The sequence below is a fragment of the Macaca fascicularis genome, chromosome 11 (assembly GCF_037993035.2).
Source record: "Macaca fascicularis isolate 582-1 chromosome 11, T2T-MFA8v1.1".
Classification (NCBI taxonomy): Eukaryota; Metazoa; Chordata; class Mammalia; order Primates; family Cercopithecidae; genus Macaca; species Macaca fascicularis.
The window spans coordinates 107,925,855-107,942,417 of record NC_088385.1 but is presented as its reverse complement, the minus strand read 5'-3'; the positions used below and the strand labels follow the sequence as shown (position 1 = coordinate 107,942,417).

Sequence of the window (16,563 nt, the reverse complement as noted above, 5' to 3'; positions counted from 1 at the left end):
TTATTATCATGTTCCCTTGTCACTTAATTTCTCCCACTCTCAGTTGTTCCATCTGTAAGGTGGAGGTAATAATTATCTCATAAGGTCAAGAGGACAGTATAATGATAAATGGGGATAACTAAAAAGCATAAAATTATTCATAAGAAAAGTAACAAGAAAATGCAATGTCCCTAGGCATGGGCAAGGATTTCATGACTAAAACATCACAAGCAATGGCAACAAACGCCAAAATCGACAAATGGGATCTAACTAAAGAGCTTCTGCACGGCAAAAGAAACTACCGTCAGAGTGAACAGGCAACCTACAGAATGGGAGAAAAATTTCTGCAATCTACTCATCTGACAAACGACTAATATCCAGAACCTACAAAGAACTCAAACAAATTTACAAGAAAAAAACAACTCCATCAAAAAGTGGGCAAAGGATATGAACAGACACTTCTCAAAATAAGACATTTATGCAGCCAACAGACACATGAAAAAATGCCCATCATTACTGGCCAGCAGAGAAATGCAAATCAAAACCACAATGAGATACCATCTAATACCAGTTAGAATGGCAATCATTAAAAAGTCAGGAAACAACAGACGCTGGAGAAGAAATAGGAACACTTTACACTGTTGGTGGGAGTGTAAATTAGTTCAACCATTGTGGAAGACGGTGTGGCAATTCCTCAAGCATCTAGAACTAGAAATACCATTTGACTCAGCCATCCAATTACTGGGCATATACCCAAAGGATTATAAATCATGCTACTATAAAGACATGCACATGTATGTTTATTGTGGCACTATTCACAATAGCAAAGACTTGGAACCAACCCAAATATCCATCAATGATAGACTGGATTAAGAAAATGTGGCACACACACACCATGGAATAATATGCAGCCATAAAAAACAATGAGTTCATGTCCTTTGCAGGGACTTGGATGAAGCTAGAAGCCATCATTCTCAGCAAACGATCACAAGGATGGAAAAGCAAACACCACATGTTCTCACTCATAGGTGGGAACTGAACAATGAGATCATTTGGACACAGAGCAGGGAATATTACACACCGGGGCCTGTCGTGAGGTTGGGGGATGGTGGAGGGATAGCATTAGGAGACATATCTAATATAAATGATGAGCTGATGGGTGCAGCAAACCAACATGGCACATGTATACCTATGTATCAAACCTGTACATTGTGCACATGTACACTAGAACTTAAAGTATAATAATAATAAAAAAGAAAAGAAAATGTAATGTCCCAAAACTAGAATTATGAAAAAAATGCAATGGTTGTCTATGCAATGTTCTTCACATCAAAATCCCTCAAATCCAACATGAGATAAATTATTTGATCTTAAAAAAGGAGCTTCATCATCTAGAATTAGGGCTCTGATAATGAAATATCAATGGTAATGACTTAGTATGTGACACCACATCACCCATCCTCAATGCTAAATATTTAACTTGAGTAAATGTGTTGATTCTGATAAAATTCTGAGTGAAAGCTATAAAACAGAAGTAAAATACTCAAAGAAGAGAAAACCTTGATTACTCAAAATGCTTAGAAAATGAGGGTTCACTTCTTGCATGCAGCCCATCATCAATGACTCCAGATACTCATTTTGTAGAAGAAGTTCCTGATTTCACTTTGCTCCATCAACGTTTCCCTCTTATGACTTCCATTTGAGCAGAGGAATTGTATTTTGGTTTCTTAAAGGTTTTTCTTTGATTATGATTAATCAAGAAATCTAAAAATTTACAATACTCCAAGGTTTACTATTATAACATGAAATACAATATGCAGAATTGAAAATTCCACTATAGCTTTTTCAAAAATTCCACTATTATGTGATTCAATTTCACAAATTAAATCTCACTTTCACTATCTCTTCTAGTCTCAAAATGATTTTGCACAGTATCGCTTTCAAGACATCATTTTGTTAATAGTTTTTAAAGCTTGGCATCTAAGGTTTCTAGTTTATTACCCCTCCCAAGTATTAATAGTTTATTCTCTCACGGAGAATTTAAAATTTGAGTGAAACTTACTTTCTTGTATTGCATTAAGAATCTCTGAAAAGTCCACATCACTCTTTGGCCCGTCAGGTAGTATTTGCATATCCAGCTGGTAGCCTTGCAAATCCACACCTCCTTCTAGAGAAATGAAAGATATTCATGGAGTTTGCACTGGTTATCAGAGAGTCTGTCATTAGGGTCCCAAGGAGAAGCTATGTCAAAATCCAAAGTGAACAGCTAGCTGGTTTGCCAATGATCCTCCTTCTTAGACAAAGGACTTAAAAAAAAAAAATACACAAGCCATTTGCATTGTATGGGACCAAAAAGGTTCACTTGTATTTCCAATGCAAAAATAAGGCAACTAGTTTTTCACAAGGATACATACTTCATAGTATTTACTGATAATTCCCTAGGTAAAAAAATATAACATAGCCTCTACCTAAGGGTATTTAAAATTATTTTCAGCTTCCACATGGATTAAATGTGACATTAACAAAAACATTTTAAGATATCATCTTCTTATAATAATTCATTCTTAAGGATGGAAATTAAACCTCCCTGACTCATCATTTATTTTTCAACTGTATCTGAATTTGAAAATATTTTCTATGAAGCAATTAAGCCTCTTGTTCTAGGTTTGTCTGACATATTTTCGGCATGTCCTAAAGAAAGAAAGTTTTTATGCTGCTCCATACACCTATAGAACATTTAAGGAAGTCAAAGAAACCAAGGTACCAAAAAGTAGCTTTATCATGAACAATAAACCTTCTAAACCTTCTAAAAGCTTCTTAAAGTAATCAGTAAGAATGTCTCCAATTTGAGGAGTCTGCCAGGGCTAAAAAGCCAGTGCTAAAATAAACAGCCTGATGCCTAAAACAGAACATGCCCTAGCTTCCAGTTTTTTTGTAGAAATAATCCTCTCTTAAGCCTAGGAGGTATACTCAGCCTTATACGAAGTTTCAGTTACATTCCTAAAGCTCAAGAATAAGATAACTCACAGCCTCACACAAATGCTTATTCTAGGAGTAAAACACCTAAAGGTAACTTAATATTCTATTATATTTAACAGAAAATAAGCCTGGGAGGGCAGGGACTTTGTCTGCATGCTATAACCCAAGCACTTAGAACAGGACCTAGCACAAAGTATATTCTCAACAAAGTAGATTCTCAGGCTGAATGAATCAATGAGGTTATGCAGTAATTACAAAACCAAAACAGTAGAGCTAAAAGCAAAGCTACAAGCTCTGATTCTGGAGTCAGAGAGACCAACGTTAAAATTCTTATTAGGTAATGCTAAACCTCTCTAAATTTTAGTTTTCTCCTTTATGAAACAGGGATGACGATAACAGCCTCGCAGAGCAGCCACTAGTATTAAATGAGATAATGCACAAAAACCTTAGTTGTCATGTAGTCAGCACTCAATAAATAGCAGCCACAGGTATTAACATTGTCATCCATAATAATAAGCAACACTGCATTTATATAGAGACAGACTACGTATTCAACAATATGAATAATGAAAATGAAGTCATAAGTCCGTTCCTTGAGACCCCAGTATGCATTTCGGTGACTGTCAGGAACTGCTGTTTAACATTCCAGTCACAGCAGTGAACTTTTCAGATGCACTAATGCAGCTGCCTCATTGCAAAGTCTGAAGCTGCCTATGAGAGAGTTTCTTAGGACAGACAAACATGCCTTCCTGCTGGTCCAGAATTAAAATGGGCTATTTGCCTTTTTCTTCCATGGCCAGTTACTTCATATGGGTAAAGAAAAGTTCTGATGCTTTTCAGTCTCAACTAAGGCTAGTCAGCTTTATTCTATTTGATGGCCAAAGACCTCATAATTACAACAACGACAAGAAAAATAACAAGAATATTCAATATCACCCTGGCTCTGGGCTATGTACTTCATGGTATCATTTAGTCTTTAATCTTGAAAAGAAGGTGCGATGCAATGGAGTAAAATGCAATGGAGTCACACAGTTACTAAAGTGTAAAGATGTAATCACAATCCATGCTCTTCACTACTCTTTAAAATCACCCATATCCAAGCAGTCACAAACACAGGCTGTTGGAGATAAGAGAACTGGATTTGCCAAATAAATTCAACATAATCCAATAAAATGATCCTGTGTTCTAATACTTCAGATCAAGACAAAACCCATTACATAAGCTAAAAAAAAAAGTGACTTCCTAAATAGAAACCCAATTTATTTATTTGTTATTTGTCACAGACAGGGACTCAAAAACTCAGGTAGAAGTAGCTATGACTACTAGATAACTAGAATTTTTAATAACAAAGATTCCAAAAACCTCTGATAATTTTTTTTAAACGTGAGAGGACAGTATAGAAATATAAGACACAAAAGAAGCACCATAAAGGAGGCACATAGGTCATTAAATTCTGTCTTCAAAGAATATTTAATGATGTGGGAAAATGCTTGTTTATAATGAAAAAGTGAGGAAAACCAATACAAAAATATAGATAGATTAGATAGATACATAGATAGGTAGGTAGGTAGGTAGATAGAGAGATAGATAGATACATACATACATACATATATACATACATAACAGAGACATGTCCCAAGTACAGTCATGTCTCACTTAATGACAGGATACTTTCTGAGAAATGCATCGGTAGGAGATTTCATCATTGTGCAAACATTGTAGAGTGTACTTACACAAACCTAGTTGATATAGCTTACCACATACCTAGATTACATGGTGTAGCCTATTGCTCCTAAGCTACAAACCTGTACAGCATGTTACTGTACTGAATACAGTTGCCTAATACAGTTACCTACTGTAACTGTAATACAATGGTATTTGAATATCTAAACATAGAAAGGGTACAGTAAAAATAGAGTATGAAAGATAAAAAATGGTCTCTCTGTATAGGGCACTTACCATGAATGGAGCTTGCAGGAATGGAAGTTGCTCTGAATGAGTCATTGAGTGGTGAGTGAATGTGAAGGCCTAAAATACTATTGCACATTACTAGACTTTATAATAAACACTGTACACTTAGGCTACATTAAATTTATTTTAAAATGTTTCTTTCTTCAATAATAAATTAATCTTATGGTTTTTACTTTGTAACCTTTTAGATTTTTTTTAACTTTTGACTCTTTTGTGATAACACTAAGCCTAAAACACAAACCCATTTTATAGCTCCAAAAAAATATTTTTTTCTTTATATCCTTATTCTGTAAGTGTTTCTCTATGTTTTAAATTTAAAAACTTTAAAAACTCTTTTTGTGAGAAATGAAGATACAGACACACACATTAGCCTAGGCCTACACAAGGTTAGGATTATCAATATCACTTGTTCCACTGGAAGGTCCTAGGGGCAATAACATGAATGGAGCTCTCACCTCCCATGATATAAATGCTCTCTTCTGGAATACCTCCTAAAGGACCTGCCTGAGGCTATCTTACAGTTAACTTTTTTTTTTTAATCAGTAAAAGGAGTATACTTTAACAATAAAAAGTAGAGTAACATAGTAGTTGATTATCACTGTCAAGTATTATATACTGTAAATAATTGTATGTGCTATATTTTTATACAACTGGCAGCACAGTAGGTTTGTTTACACCAGAATCACCACAAACATGCGAGTAATGTATTGCACAGCTGCACCATCACTAGGCAATAGGAATTTTTCAGCTCCAGTATAATCTTAATGGGACCACCATGGTTTATGTGGTCCGTTACTGATGAAAAAGTCATCATGCAGTGCATGACTGCATACTAAAAAACATACCCATTTATATGACTAGAAAAATATAACAGGAAGAAAATACTCAAAATAGATACAGAAGTTATCTCTCAGCTGTGAAATTATGGGTAGATTTTGTTTTATACTTTAGCTTTTTTATGTTTTTCACAATGAGAATACAAATTTTTTTTGAGACAAAGTCTCACTTTGTCACCTAGGCTGGAGTGCAGTGTTGTGAACACAGCTTACTGCAACCTCAACCTCCTAGGCTCGAGCAATTCTCCCACCTCAGCCCCAAGCAGCCAAGGGCTACAGGTGCGTACCATGATGCCTGGCTAATTTTTGTATTTTGTATAGAGACAGGGTTTTTCCATGTTTCCCAGGCTGATTTTAAACTCTTGACCACAAGTGATCCGCCTGCCTCAGCCTTCCGAAGTGCTGGGATTACAGGCGTGAACCATTGCACCTGCCCTTAGTGTAAAACATTTTATAACTTTAAAGACATGTAAAAATTCAAGAGTGGGATAGTGGAGTTTAATAATTATTTAGAGTTCAGGATTTAAGACTGAAAACAAAGATTGCAGATACTAAACCGTAAATGGTAAATATCCAATTTAATATAACAGATTTTCTAAATTCATGTAATTTTTTATTTTTTTAATTATTTAATTATTTTTTTTTTTTTTGGAGATGGAGTCTTGCTCTGTCACCCAGGCTGGAGTACAGTGGCGCGATCTCGGCTCACTGCAAGCTCTGCCTCCCGGGTTCATGTCATTCTCCTGCCTCAGCCTCCTGAGTAGCTGGGACTACAGGCACCCGCCACCGCGCCCGGCTAATTTTTTGTATTTTTAGTAGAGACAGGGTTTCACCGTATTAGCCAGGATGGTCTCGATCTCCTGACCTCATGATCTGCCCGCCTCGGCCTCCCAAAGTGCTGGGATTACAGGCGTGAGCCACCGCGCCTGGCCATGTAATTTTTTAAAATGTGTAAACCAAATAGCTTCAAAATGCAACATTATCTTCATGCTAAATATTATGATCACACATAGAATCCCCCAAATATAAGGTACTTTTCTGTCTCTGCTCTAGAAGAAATACAGAATATTCTTGCATAGAGGATAATGTAATGGTCTGGAACTTCTGACACTAAGCCGTTCATTAAGTCTAACACCACAAAGGAGAGGGAGCTGTAAAACAAGGACTTTTGTAAGCTTTCCTAAATGGAGAGTGATCAGTGTACCAATGCATCTTCAAAGATGACAATCTCCACCTTTAACTTACAATGCCCAAGTGAAAGAGACTAAATGACTTCAGTGTAGAAAAATGTACTATGTCTACTTCATACTTCTGATTTTATTTATTTATTGTTACTCATATAGCTTTTTGTTATGATTTCTAAAAACCTAAGAATCTGAGTTCTTTGCCATAGCCACAGATATCCTGGACTTTGGGTCAGAACACAAAGTTTGAAAAACTAGGCAAGATGGTAAAGATACTATAGATTCAAACTGAAGACTTTAAAATACAGCCCCACTGGGCATCAGGAATTAACATGCAATTAAAGTACAATCCTAAGGAAGCTAAACAAATAAATTAAAGAGGGAAGTTAAGAAGATCCCTAAAGATGTGGAAACACATTGAACAATTAAAAAAAAATCAAGAATAGCTACAAAATCCATGTTATCTCCATTTTGTCTTTAAGTTTCCCCACATGTTACGGATAGAAGTGATTATACTCAATACTTAATTGTGATTCTGTAACCTTGGTAACAGCACTTACATTTAATAAAAAGTCTTTAGCTGGACAAGCAATATTTTAAAAATTCATTCTGTACCTAGCTTACAGCTAGGCATTATTTTTTATTTATTTATTTATTTTTAGACAGTCACACTCTGTCACCCAGACTGTAGTTCAATGATTCAATCGCAGTTCACTGCACCCTCAACCTCCAGGGCACCAAAGCACTTTTATACAAGAGAAACAACAACAACAAAAATGAGTTCCAAACATAAGTTTCTTGATTAGCAAATATGTCACATAGCTCTTTATATTTTGAACTCACATAGCTCTTTATATTTTGTCTTTTCTATAGTATATGTTTTCTATGAAAAATGAGATAAAGTACCTAGCATAGTATGAAGCAGACAAAGAAAATGTAAGTTCCTAGTTTTTCCATATCTAGATTTCTTCCTCATTGCTAGCACCCTCAACTACACAGTAACACATTGAAGCCTGGGATCAAACTGCATCCCCGTTTTATCTCCTATAAAACCTAGAACAAGGCCTTGAACATATTAGTTGTTCAGTTAATGCTCTTTCACTGCAATTTCACATTATGAATAACAATAATGAATATAAACTAAAAAGATGATCCAATTTTTTTAGTCTACAATTTGAAGAATCTCGATAGGTTATCAGTAGATAATATGATAATATGAAAGACATATTATAGATCATAACTTTTTGCCTTTACAGTAAAATCTTGTTAAATTTTATCAAATAATAAACAAAATCTCAAAGTACCAAAGGGCTTATAATAAAAATCAATAGCTACCCTTTTTGCAATCCCTATTCTTTTCCTCAGTGGAAACAGGACTTTTAAGAGTCTCTGTTGGATCCTTCTATGTGTGTGTCCCATTGTTGCATGATTTTCCAATTTTATATACTATATATGGTTTTTCTGCTGTGACACACAATATAACTTACATTACTGCCACTCTCCACTTGCCCTCCACTCACTCACCAAATCACTATTCTTAGTAATTTCATTAGATTGCCTTAGTTTAGTTACTTTAAATAAATCACTTAAAATTCCTTTCCTTGTTCAATCAATTATAGATATATCTCATATGTGTAAATTAACATAGTGATCAAAAAAGGAGATACTGGCACTAAACTAACCTGGATTTGAATGGTACTTTTATGTGACCTTGACTCATTAAATAATAAACTCAATAAGCCTTATCTTTCTCACTGAAAATATAGGAAACTAAAATTTTTTGGAGGCTTTAGTATAAATTATAGACATTATACACAAATAATTTGGCCCATCATGTTAGATCAAGGTGCTTCACTACAAATTTTATATGATATTCATTCTCTGCAAAATGAGGGCCTATTCCAGGTTGGGGAACTAGGCTAAATAAAAACAATCCCACTTTAAAAATCTTGTAATTTGGGACTGTGAATAGTTACTTCATATTGAAACCAAAATAAAGGAAAGTCTGACAAATCAGTTCTTACGCTCCCCGTGTCACAGAAAAGATAGGGAGTGTGTAAAGTAGACTTAAGAGGATAAATGATATTTTCTATAATAACTTCATAATAACTGTTGCTACAGCTGAGCTTCTGTCTACATTCTATTTATAGTCTACAAATAAAAATTGGTGGTTCCTGTCCTGAGAGGTGTATTTAATACAAATCCTCAAACACAGCATTTTTTTATGGAATAGGTAGCAGTGATATTTCAAAACTTGAGCTACATATCTAAAATAAATCCTCACATGTAATATTTTTGGACTTAAGAGGCTGCAAAGACCCCATTTTCTAAACTGGGAGTTTTGTATTGAACTCCCCATAGGTGAATTCTGTATTCCTATGACAGTGTTAAGATGGAGAATGGTGTTAAGTAAGGAGGAAGGGCTGGGTGTGGTGGCTCACACCTGTAACCCCAGAGCTGCAGGACGCTGAACCAGGAGGACTGCATGAGACCAGAAGTTCAAGACCTACCTGAGCAATATAGCAAGACCTCCATCTCTAAAAAAATAAAATAAAATTAGCTGGACATATTGGTTAATACCTGTAATCCTGTCTACTTGGGAGACTGAAGTGGGAGGATCACTTGAGCCCAGGAGTTTGAGGCTGAAGTTAGCTATGATCATGCCACCGCACTCCAGCCTGGGTAACAGAGTCCTTGTCTCTTAAAAAAATAAAAATAAAAAAGAAGGGAGGGAGGTCCATTCTGTCCTTACAGACTTTGCTGGCATCAGCCAGTGTTCAAGATAAGTCTTTGAGGAAGAGAGTAAGGAAATGAGTTCAGCTCTTCTGGAGAATCTGAAATTGGAAACCATAGATTTACATGTAGGAAATGCTACTGGTTCTGAAAAAAAAGTTCCATATATATATATTTTTTAACATTATTTGTACTACTTACCAAAATCCTTTTTTTGTGTGTGGCATAAACTAAAAAAGCTTCACAATAGAAGATGCTTCATAAGTGTAACAAATACACATGCCATTTTATTAGTATTGTGTAAAACTATAAATCTGATGATGTTGTAAGTTCATTCTTTTACAGAAGAAAGCTTGGCTCATATTAGCAGGACTATACATATTGATTCACTCACACTAGTCACTATAAGGCTAAAGCTATTCCCTCAAATGATTAATGCTAAGTAGTCCTAATGGCCAAATTCTTTACTGGGTCCTGATGGGAGAACCACATTTGGCTAACAGTAGGCAGATATTTCTGAGGTCTAAAATGGAAATAATAATTCTACTGCTTTGGCCAGTAATGGCTCTCCTTCAGCAGAATTGCTTCCATGTTTTCCAGGACTGGTAGGATCATGATCTCCTGAGTTATAATGCATCCCTTCACTAAAAGTTCCCAAGATGGCCTGGAAGTCAGAATTGCAAGGCTTCAAATAGCAGGAAGGATTGGTGAATCACATAGGCAGAATTCTGTGGTATCTTCCAATTTCCTAGATGCTGAGGTCTGTTGTGATGACAAGGACTCTTGCAGATGAGGAGAAGAGACAAACTCAGCATTATAGAACAGAAACAGTGCAATTTTCAGCCTCACTAAATGTTGTTAACTCTTTTGTCTTGAATGATAAGTCTTCATATATGAAGGGCTTGAGAGGAATGTGAGAAGGAATATTGCCCTTGCAAAACGACAATCTTCAAAAAAGCTAGGACTCCGCCCCTCTTGTGCATCGGCCTGTCAGCTCAAACTCAAACAATCAAGCCCAGTAAAAGCCCACTATTAACTGACTATCCACCATGGAAGGGCTTAGGTTTTAAATCTCAACTCTACTAGTTATAGTTGTGTGATCCTGAGCTAAATGGTTAAAGCATCCCATCCTATCTTCAGTGGATCCATTCCAAGATCCCCAGTGGATATCTGAAACTGTAGATAGTACTGAACCCTATATATAGAGAGATAGATATATAGATATGTGTGTGTGTGTGTGTATATATATGCTTTTTTTCCTATACATACATACCTATAATAAAATTTAATCTTTAAATTAGGAACAATAAGAGATTGACAACAATAACTAATAACAAAATAGAACAATTATAACAATAATGGTAAAATAGAACAATTTCTCTCTGTCTTTCTCTCAGAATTCTTATTGTAACTGAAATGATGAAAAACAAAGTTATGGATAAGGGGCACATTGCTGTACTTAAATCTCTGCAAGTTTCTAAAATATAAAATTATTTGAAATAGCCTCAGGCAGAAGAAGCAGTTTTAAATTTCACAAAACACAATGCTCTTTCCCAGAAATTAATCATTTGCTTTTCTTTGTGGCTGCCTTTTTATGGCTCTTCTTCATTCACTTTCTGTGCTCAAAAGGTTGTAAAATGATTTTTCAGAAAATTCCCTCTAAATGCATCCTATAGATCAAAATGTGTATGTATATGTCCCTCAGTAAAATGAAAAGCAAATGCAAATAAGAGAAGAATGTGGTATGTATTTTTAGAAAAAAAATAATTTTGTTACTCAGCAAATGATAGCAAGGAACACAGATACCAATGCCCACATTTGCCAAGGACCAAAATAGCTTGTTTTCCTAAGCACCCCCACCTATTGACTAAACTCACATCACACATCTAAAAAAACCCACTTAAAGAGGAAGAGATTCAAATGAAGGATAATTAGAGTGTTATTTCTAAACCACAGCACTAACTGTTCTGAAAGCCACCACATTCACCTTCAATGCAATGAGAAATAAAACAGAAGTCCAAAGTAGCCCTTGCCGCTTTTTCCATACAATTTATCTTCCAGCCACCCCTAAAATCCATTCACAAATAGGAAGACTGATTATCTCATCCATGCTTCAGTTCTGTTCAAGAGAGCAGCCAGGTTCCTTAGATCCTATAAGCAAACCTCAGCCACACTTCTCAATAAAGTGTCTATTTTCAGAAAAGGGGATAGAAAGCCCCCAAAATTTCACTCTCAACTAACGCTCATCTTCAAGAAAAAAAGTTGACACCATGGAAAAATCACCCATAATAACTTTTGTTTTTTGGTTTTTTTTTTGAGATGGAGTCTCGCTCTGTCACCCAGGCTGGAGTGCAGTGGTACAATCTCGGCTCACTGCCACCTCTGTCTCCCAGATTCAAGCGATTCTCCTGCCTCAGCATTTTTCTTTTTTCTTTTTTCTTTTTGACAGTCTTGCTCTGTTACCTGGGCTGGAGTGCAGTGGTGCGATCTCGGCTCACTGCAACCTCTACCTCCCAGGTTCAAGCGATTCTCCTGCCTCAGCCTCCCTAGTAGCTGGGATTACAAGCCTGCACTACAATGTCTGGTTAATTTATGTATTTTTAGTAAACACGGGGTTTCACCATGTTGGCCAGGCTGGTCTCAAACTCCTGACCTCAGGTGATCTGTCCACCTCAGCCTCCCAAACTGCTGGGATTACAGGCATGAGCCACTGCGTCCAGCCCCATCAGAAATTAAATAAGTGGGTTTTAGTCGGGGTCTGTCAATTGCTAATTTTGTACTTTTGAGTTAGTAACTTCACTTCCTGTGCCATAGTAAAATAGGCATAATTCCACCTCACAGGCTGCTATGAGGATTAAATGAAGTGCAGGAGAAAAATTTGTGAAAGCCCTTTGGAAACAACAGAATTATCAAGTACATGTAGGGTTGTAGTATCATGATTGTTATCGTTCTAAAGATTGGCCATATATTTATCTTTTCCTTATTTTTGTTTCCCTAAAGCATGAGTTTATCTTGACTCTTGGCAGAACTAGGGACAAGTCTTCTTGGCTGTCCTTCTTCTTTTAAAAGTCTCTCCTTAACGGTCCTCTCCTCTCCCTCTTCCCACAGCCTCTGGTACTACTCTTTAAAGGGAGAAACAGGAGATGGTCTGTTCCCTAACTTGAGACCAGGCCTTGACATTGGTTCCAGAAAGTAATCTTTGAAACTCAGGGAAATAGGAATGAATTTTATTATAACAGAATCACAAAAAAGGGAGGATGAAAAAACAAAAGTCCAGAGCATAGTAGACCAAAAAGAGAAGGTACAAAGTGGAATATCACTTACATTGAAAGAAATAATAAACTGTGAAGGTGATTACACATGCATTCAACAGAACCTAACTGGTCCCTTCTTCAGTATGGTTTTCTTATGCTAAGGTTTGAGCTACTGCAGTGTTTTTAATTTAAATTTTCTAAGGCTTTTTTATGCTAATTTGCTAGAAATGTTTCTGCCAAGTTGTCTGAAGAAGAAAGTAATAGCACATTAAATGAGAGAATAAGAACACCTGAGCTAGAATATTGCCTTCACCATTTACTGGCTGTATAACCTTAGGCAAGGTACTTACCCTTCTTCATGCCTTAGTTTCCCCACCCATAAAATAAGGAAAATAGCATGAGAATATTATAGGAATTAAATGAGATAATGAATAAAAATAGTTTAACAGTTTTTGAGGTTGGGAATATGGTAATGAGCTTAATATATTGTAGCTATAATTTTATTATTATCAAACTATGCATTTAATGCCTAAGTATACAGACAGTACTAATCATTCTAGCCTTCTGGAAACAACAAAATCCTAATGTTTCTCTCCCGGAAAAATCAATGTATCCTAACATTTAAATACTAGATAGATTCATAGGGAACAATAATCATGCATAAATGCAGAAAGGGCCATAGGTTTTAAAAAGTGAGATAAAAGAAACTGTATTAGAAATTACTTGGGAATGACACGTATCAGCAAAACATTATTTTACAAATTCTAAATGAGACTAAAGAACATATTCTGTGATTAATGACACTTCTCTAGGATTGTATGATGGGCCTAACAGATAAGGAAAAAGCAATAGAAGAAGTATTTTAGATTTCAGAAAGCTTCCAATTCTATTTTATATTGCATAGTCATTAGCTGAGATAATATGATCTATATCCACTAAGCTTTATAGTTTCAAACTAAAAAAACCCAAAATCAGTGCCTCCGTTTACTCTGATCTTGACTCTTAAATTATAGTCCCAAACCTAGTACCATTTACCACTTACATTATTGGTCCATAAAGGAAGCAGAAAATAATATTCATTAATTATGAGTGTCTAAAGGGTAAGGTCAAAATGAAATTGATAAACAGGAGAAAGAATTGAAACAGTAGGAAAGAGAAACCATACAAATACGAGATGAAGATGAATGGCTTCTGTAATTTTACAGCATAATGGGAGACCATCTTTTTGGTATTTTAGCACAAATTAACTGGGAAACTGCTAAATGAAGTGGTGACTGAGATAACAAGGGTTCTAGGGGCATAGGTACTTTCAGGGTTATGAATTTTGCTTATCATGATGGTGACAAGAAAAATGATTTCTTTATCAGCCATTTATTACTGAACATCAAGTATGTGCCAAAAATCAAACTGGACATTCTACATGAATTATTTAATTGCCATAATGAGGCTATGTAGGTTTGCCAGATAAAATACATTAAAACATGATGTCCTGCTAAATCTGAATTTCAAATAAACAATATAATTTTTTATTATGTGTGTCGTATGCAATATTTGGGACATACTTTCAAAAATACTTGTTTATATGAAATTTAAATTTAATTAGGAACACTGTATTTAATTTGGCAGCCCTAATACTATAAGGTAGGTATTAATTTCCTCATTTTACTGAGGTAGAAACTAAGATTCAGAGAAATTAAGTAATTTGTTCAAGGCTGTAATAGCCATCAGGTGACATATCTAGCTTTTAAACACTTAACAATAAAGCTTGCTTTCAGAACCAGTATAATGCACTGTTCCTATCATTATGCTCTTTCCTGCATCTAAATGGTCATGCCTCTTCCTCCTGTTGAAATTCTAGTTGGCCTTCAAAGTCAAATTGGTAGACCATGTGTCTTACGAGTCTTTCTAAATTCTCCTCAGCATAATAAGGTTATGCTCCCATAACCTTATTTATTTCTCTGTTCCAGCCCTTATTACAGTTTGACTTCTATCATAGCAGCTTAAGCACATGTCCCTGTAGCGGGCATTCTTCCACATAGAGTTGTTTCGTAACATCACCTCTACTTCCTTTTGGTGAAGTCCCTCTCCCTCACTGTGTGTAGTCAAGGTGGCAAAAGAAATCAAGGGGTCCTACCCTCCCACGATGAAGGCTGAAGGGAGAGGTCTTCTGTCCTATCATTTGTCTCATCACTGTCTATCCAACCAAGGGAAAGGTGCATAGCCAATAGAACTGTCCTCCTAAATCTTCAAAACATGAGCCAAATGATGCAAAACTAGAAAAACTGGTAAGAATTCAATCATTCCAGATCATCAAACGGAAGATATTCTATTCTAATCAAATAGCTATTCTTGATTTCTCTATTCCTTTTCCAAGGCTGGCTCTTTAGGTTTTCCATCCACATTCTTCAAATTTAAATTCCTTCTTTGGATTAAATGATTAGTTTCTCTTGTTGGTTACAAACCACCCTGATTGACTGTCTCTTGGACATGACTGAGAGCCTTAAGACCCATGTTTAATAGAGTTCTGCACCATTTCAAAATGTTCCAAGGAGGGCATCTTCCCAATAAATGCTTGTTAGTAAACAGTAGGCACTCAGAAATGTTTGTAAACTCAAAGGGGGATAAACAAACTGAAATTGTTCAGGCAGATGGAACAGAAAATCTACAAGACTCCCAAATTCTCTCTTTTTGTACTTAGTAACCAGTCTGAGTGGGCCTTAGAGAGCACTTTGGGAACAGGGATTATTAACTTTGTAAAAAATAGATGGATGACTTAATAGGCCTCAATATGACTAAATTGCCCAAGCTGCTTCTAAGATCTATGACTCACTGCAAATAAGAAACTCAGTTTGAGAGCTCTTCCATAATCTCCCAACAGAGAACTATGATGCATTTGTGCAAGTACACTAAAAATAAACAGAATGGAACTGAAATCATATGCTACCTTGCCAGAATAATATAAGTTTTAAAAATACTTTTTTAAATAACAAGTTTCTAATTGTAACTTAATATATTTTTTCTTAATTATAATTCTAGGCTAGAGGATTGGCTTTATTTATATTTTCAACCAATACTCGACATATGTAGGGTTTAAGGATCTATGATAAAATGATGGGTAGATAAGTAAAGCGATTTTTTTGTTTTTGTTTTTGTTTTTTTTGAGATGGAGTTTCACTCTTGTTGCCCAGGCTGGAGTGCAGTGGCGCAATCTTGGCACACCACAACCTCTGCCTCCTGAGTTCAAGCGATTCTCCTGCCTCAGCCTCCCAAGTAGCTGGGATTACAAGCATGCACCACCATGCCCACCTAATTTTGTATTCTTATTAAAGACAGGGTTTCTCCATGTTGGTCAGGCTGGTCTCGAACTCCTGACCTCAGGTGATCCACCTGCCTTGGCCTCCCAAAGTGCTGGGATTACAGGTGTGAGCCACCATACCTGTCCAAGTGATGTATTTTTAAGGTGAGGGAAGATACTTGAGGTATTAAGTCACAATGTGGGCTGAATTAGCCCACGTTGATAAAACACCATTAGGACATACCTTAATAACATTTATTTAATTGTATTATAGTAATATCAACACAAGATATCAATTAAAGGAAAGGAAAGACTGAATCTACACTTCCTGC

The 16,563-nt window shown here is 35.9% G+C and overlaps 1 protein-coding gene across 21 annotated transcripts in view; it reads right to left on the bottom strand.

The window, feature by feature from the left end:
- ANO4 (anoctamin 4) overlaps nt 1-16,563 on the bottom strand; it is a 413,826-nt gene that overhangs the window by 205,612 nt on the left and 191,651 nt on the right. For 12 of the 21 annotated variants that reach the window (XR_012420534.1, XM_015431432.4, XM_005571998.5 and 9 more), the window contains one exon: nt 2,042-2,146. The exons of the other annotated variants lie outside the window; for them this stretch is intronic. Coding sequence is in view for 10 of the 12 variants with exons in the window: in XM_015431432.4 (XP_015286918.3) it covers nt 2,042-2,146 (105 nt within the window). In the remaining 2 variants the exon portion in view is untranslated. The remainder of the gene's footprint in view (nt 1-2,041; nt 2,147-16,563) is intronic. 21 annotated transcript variants of the gene reach the window in all.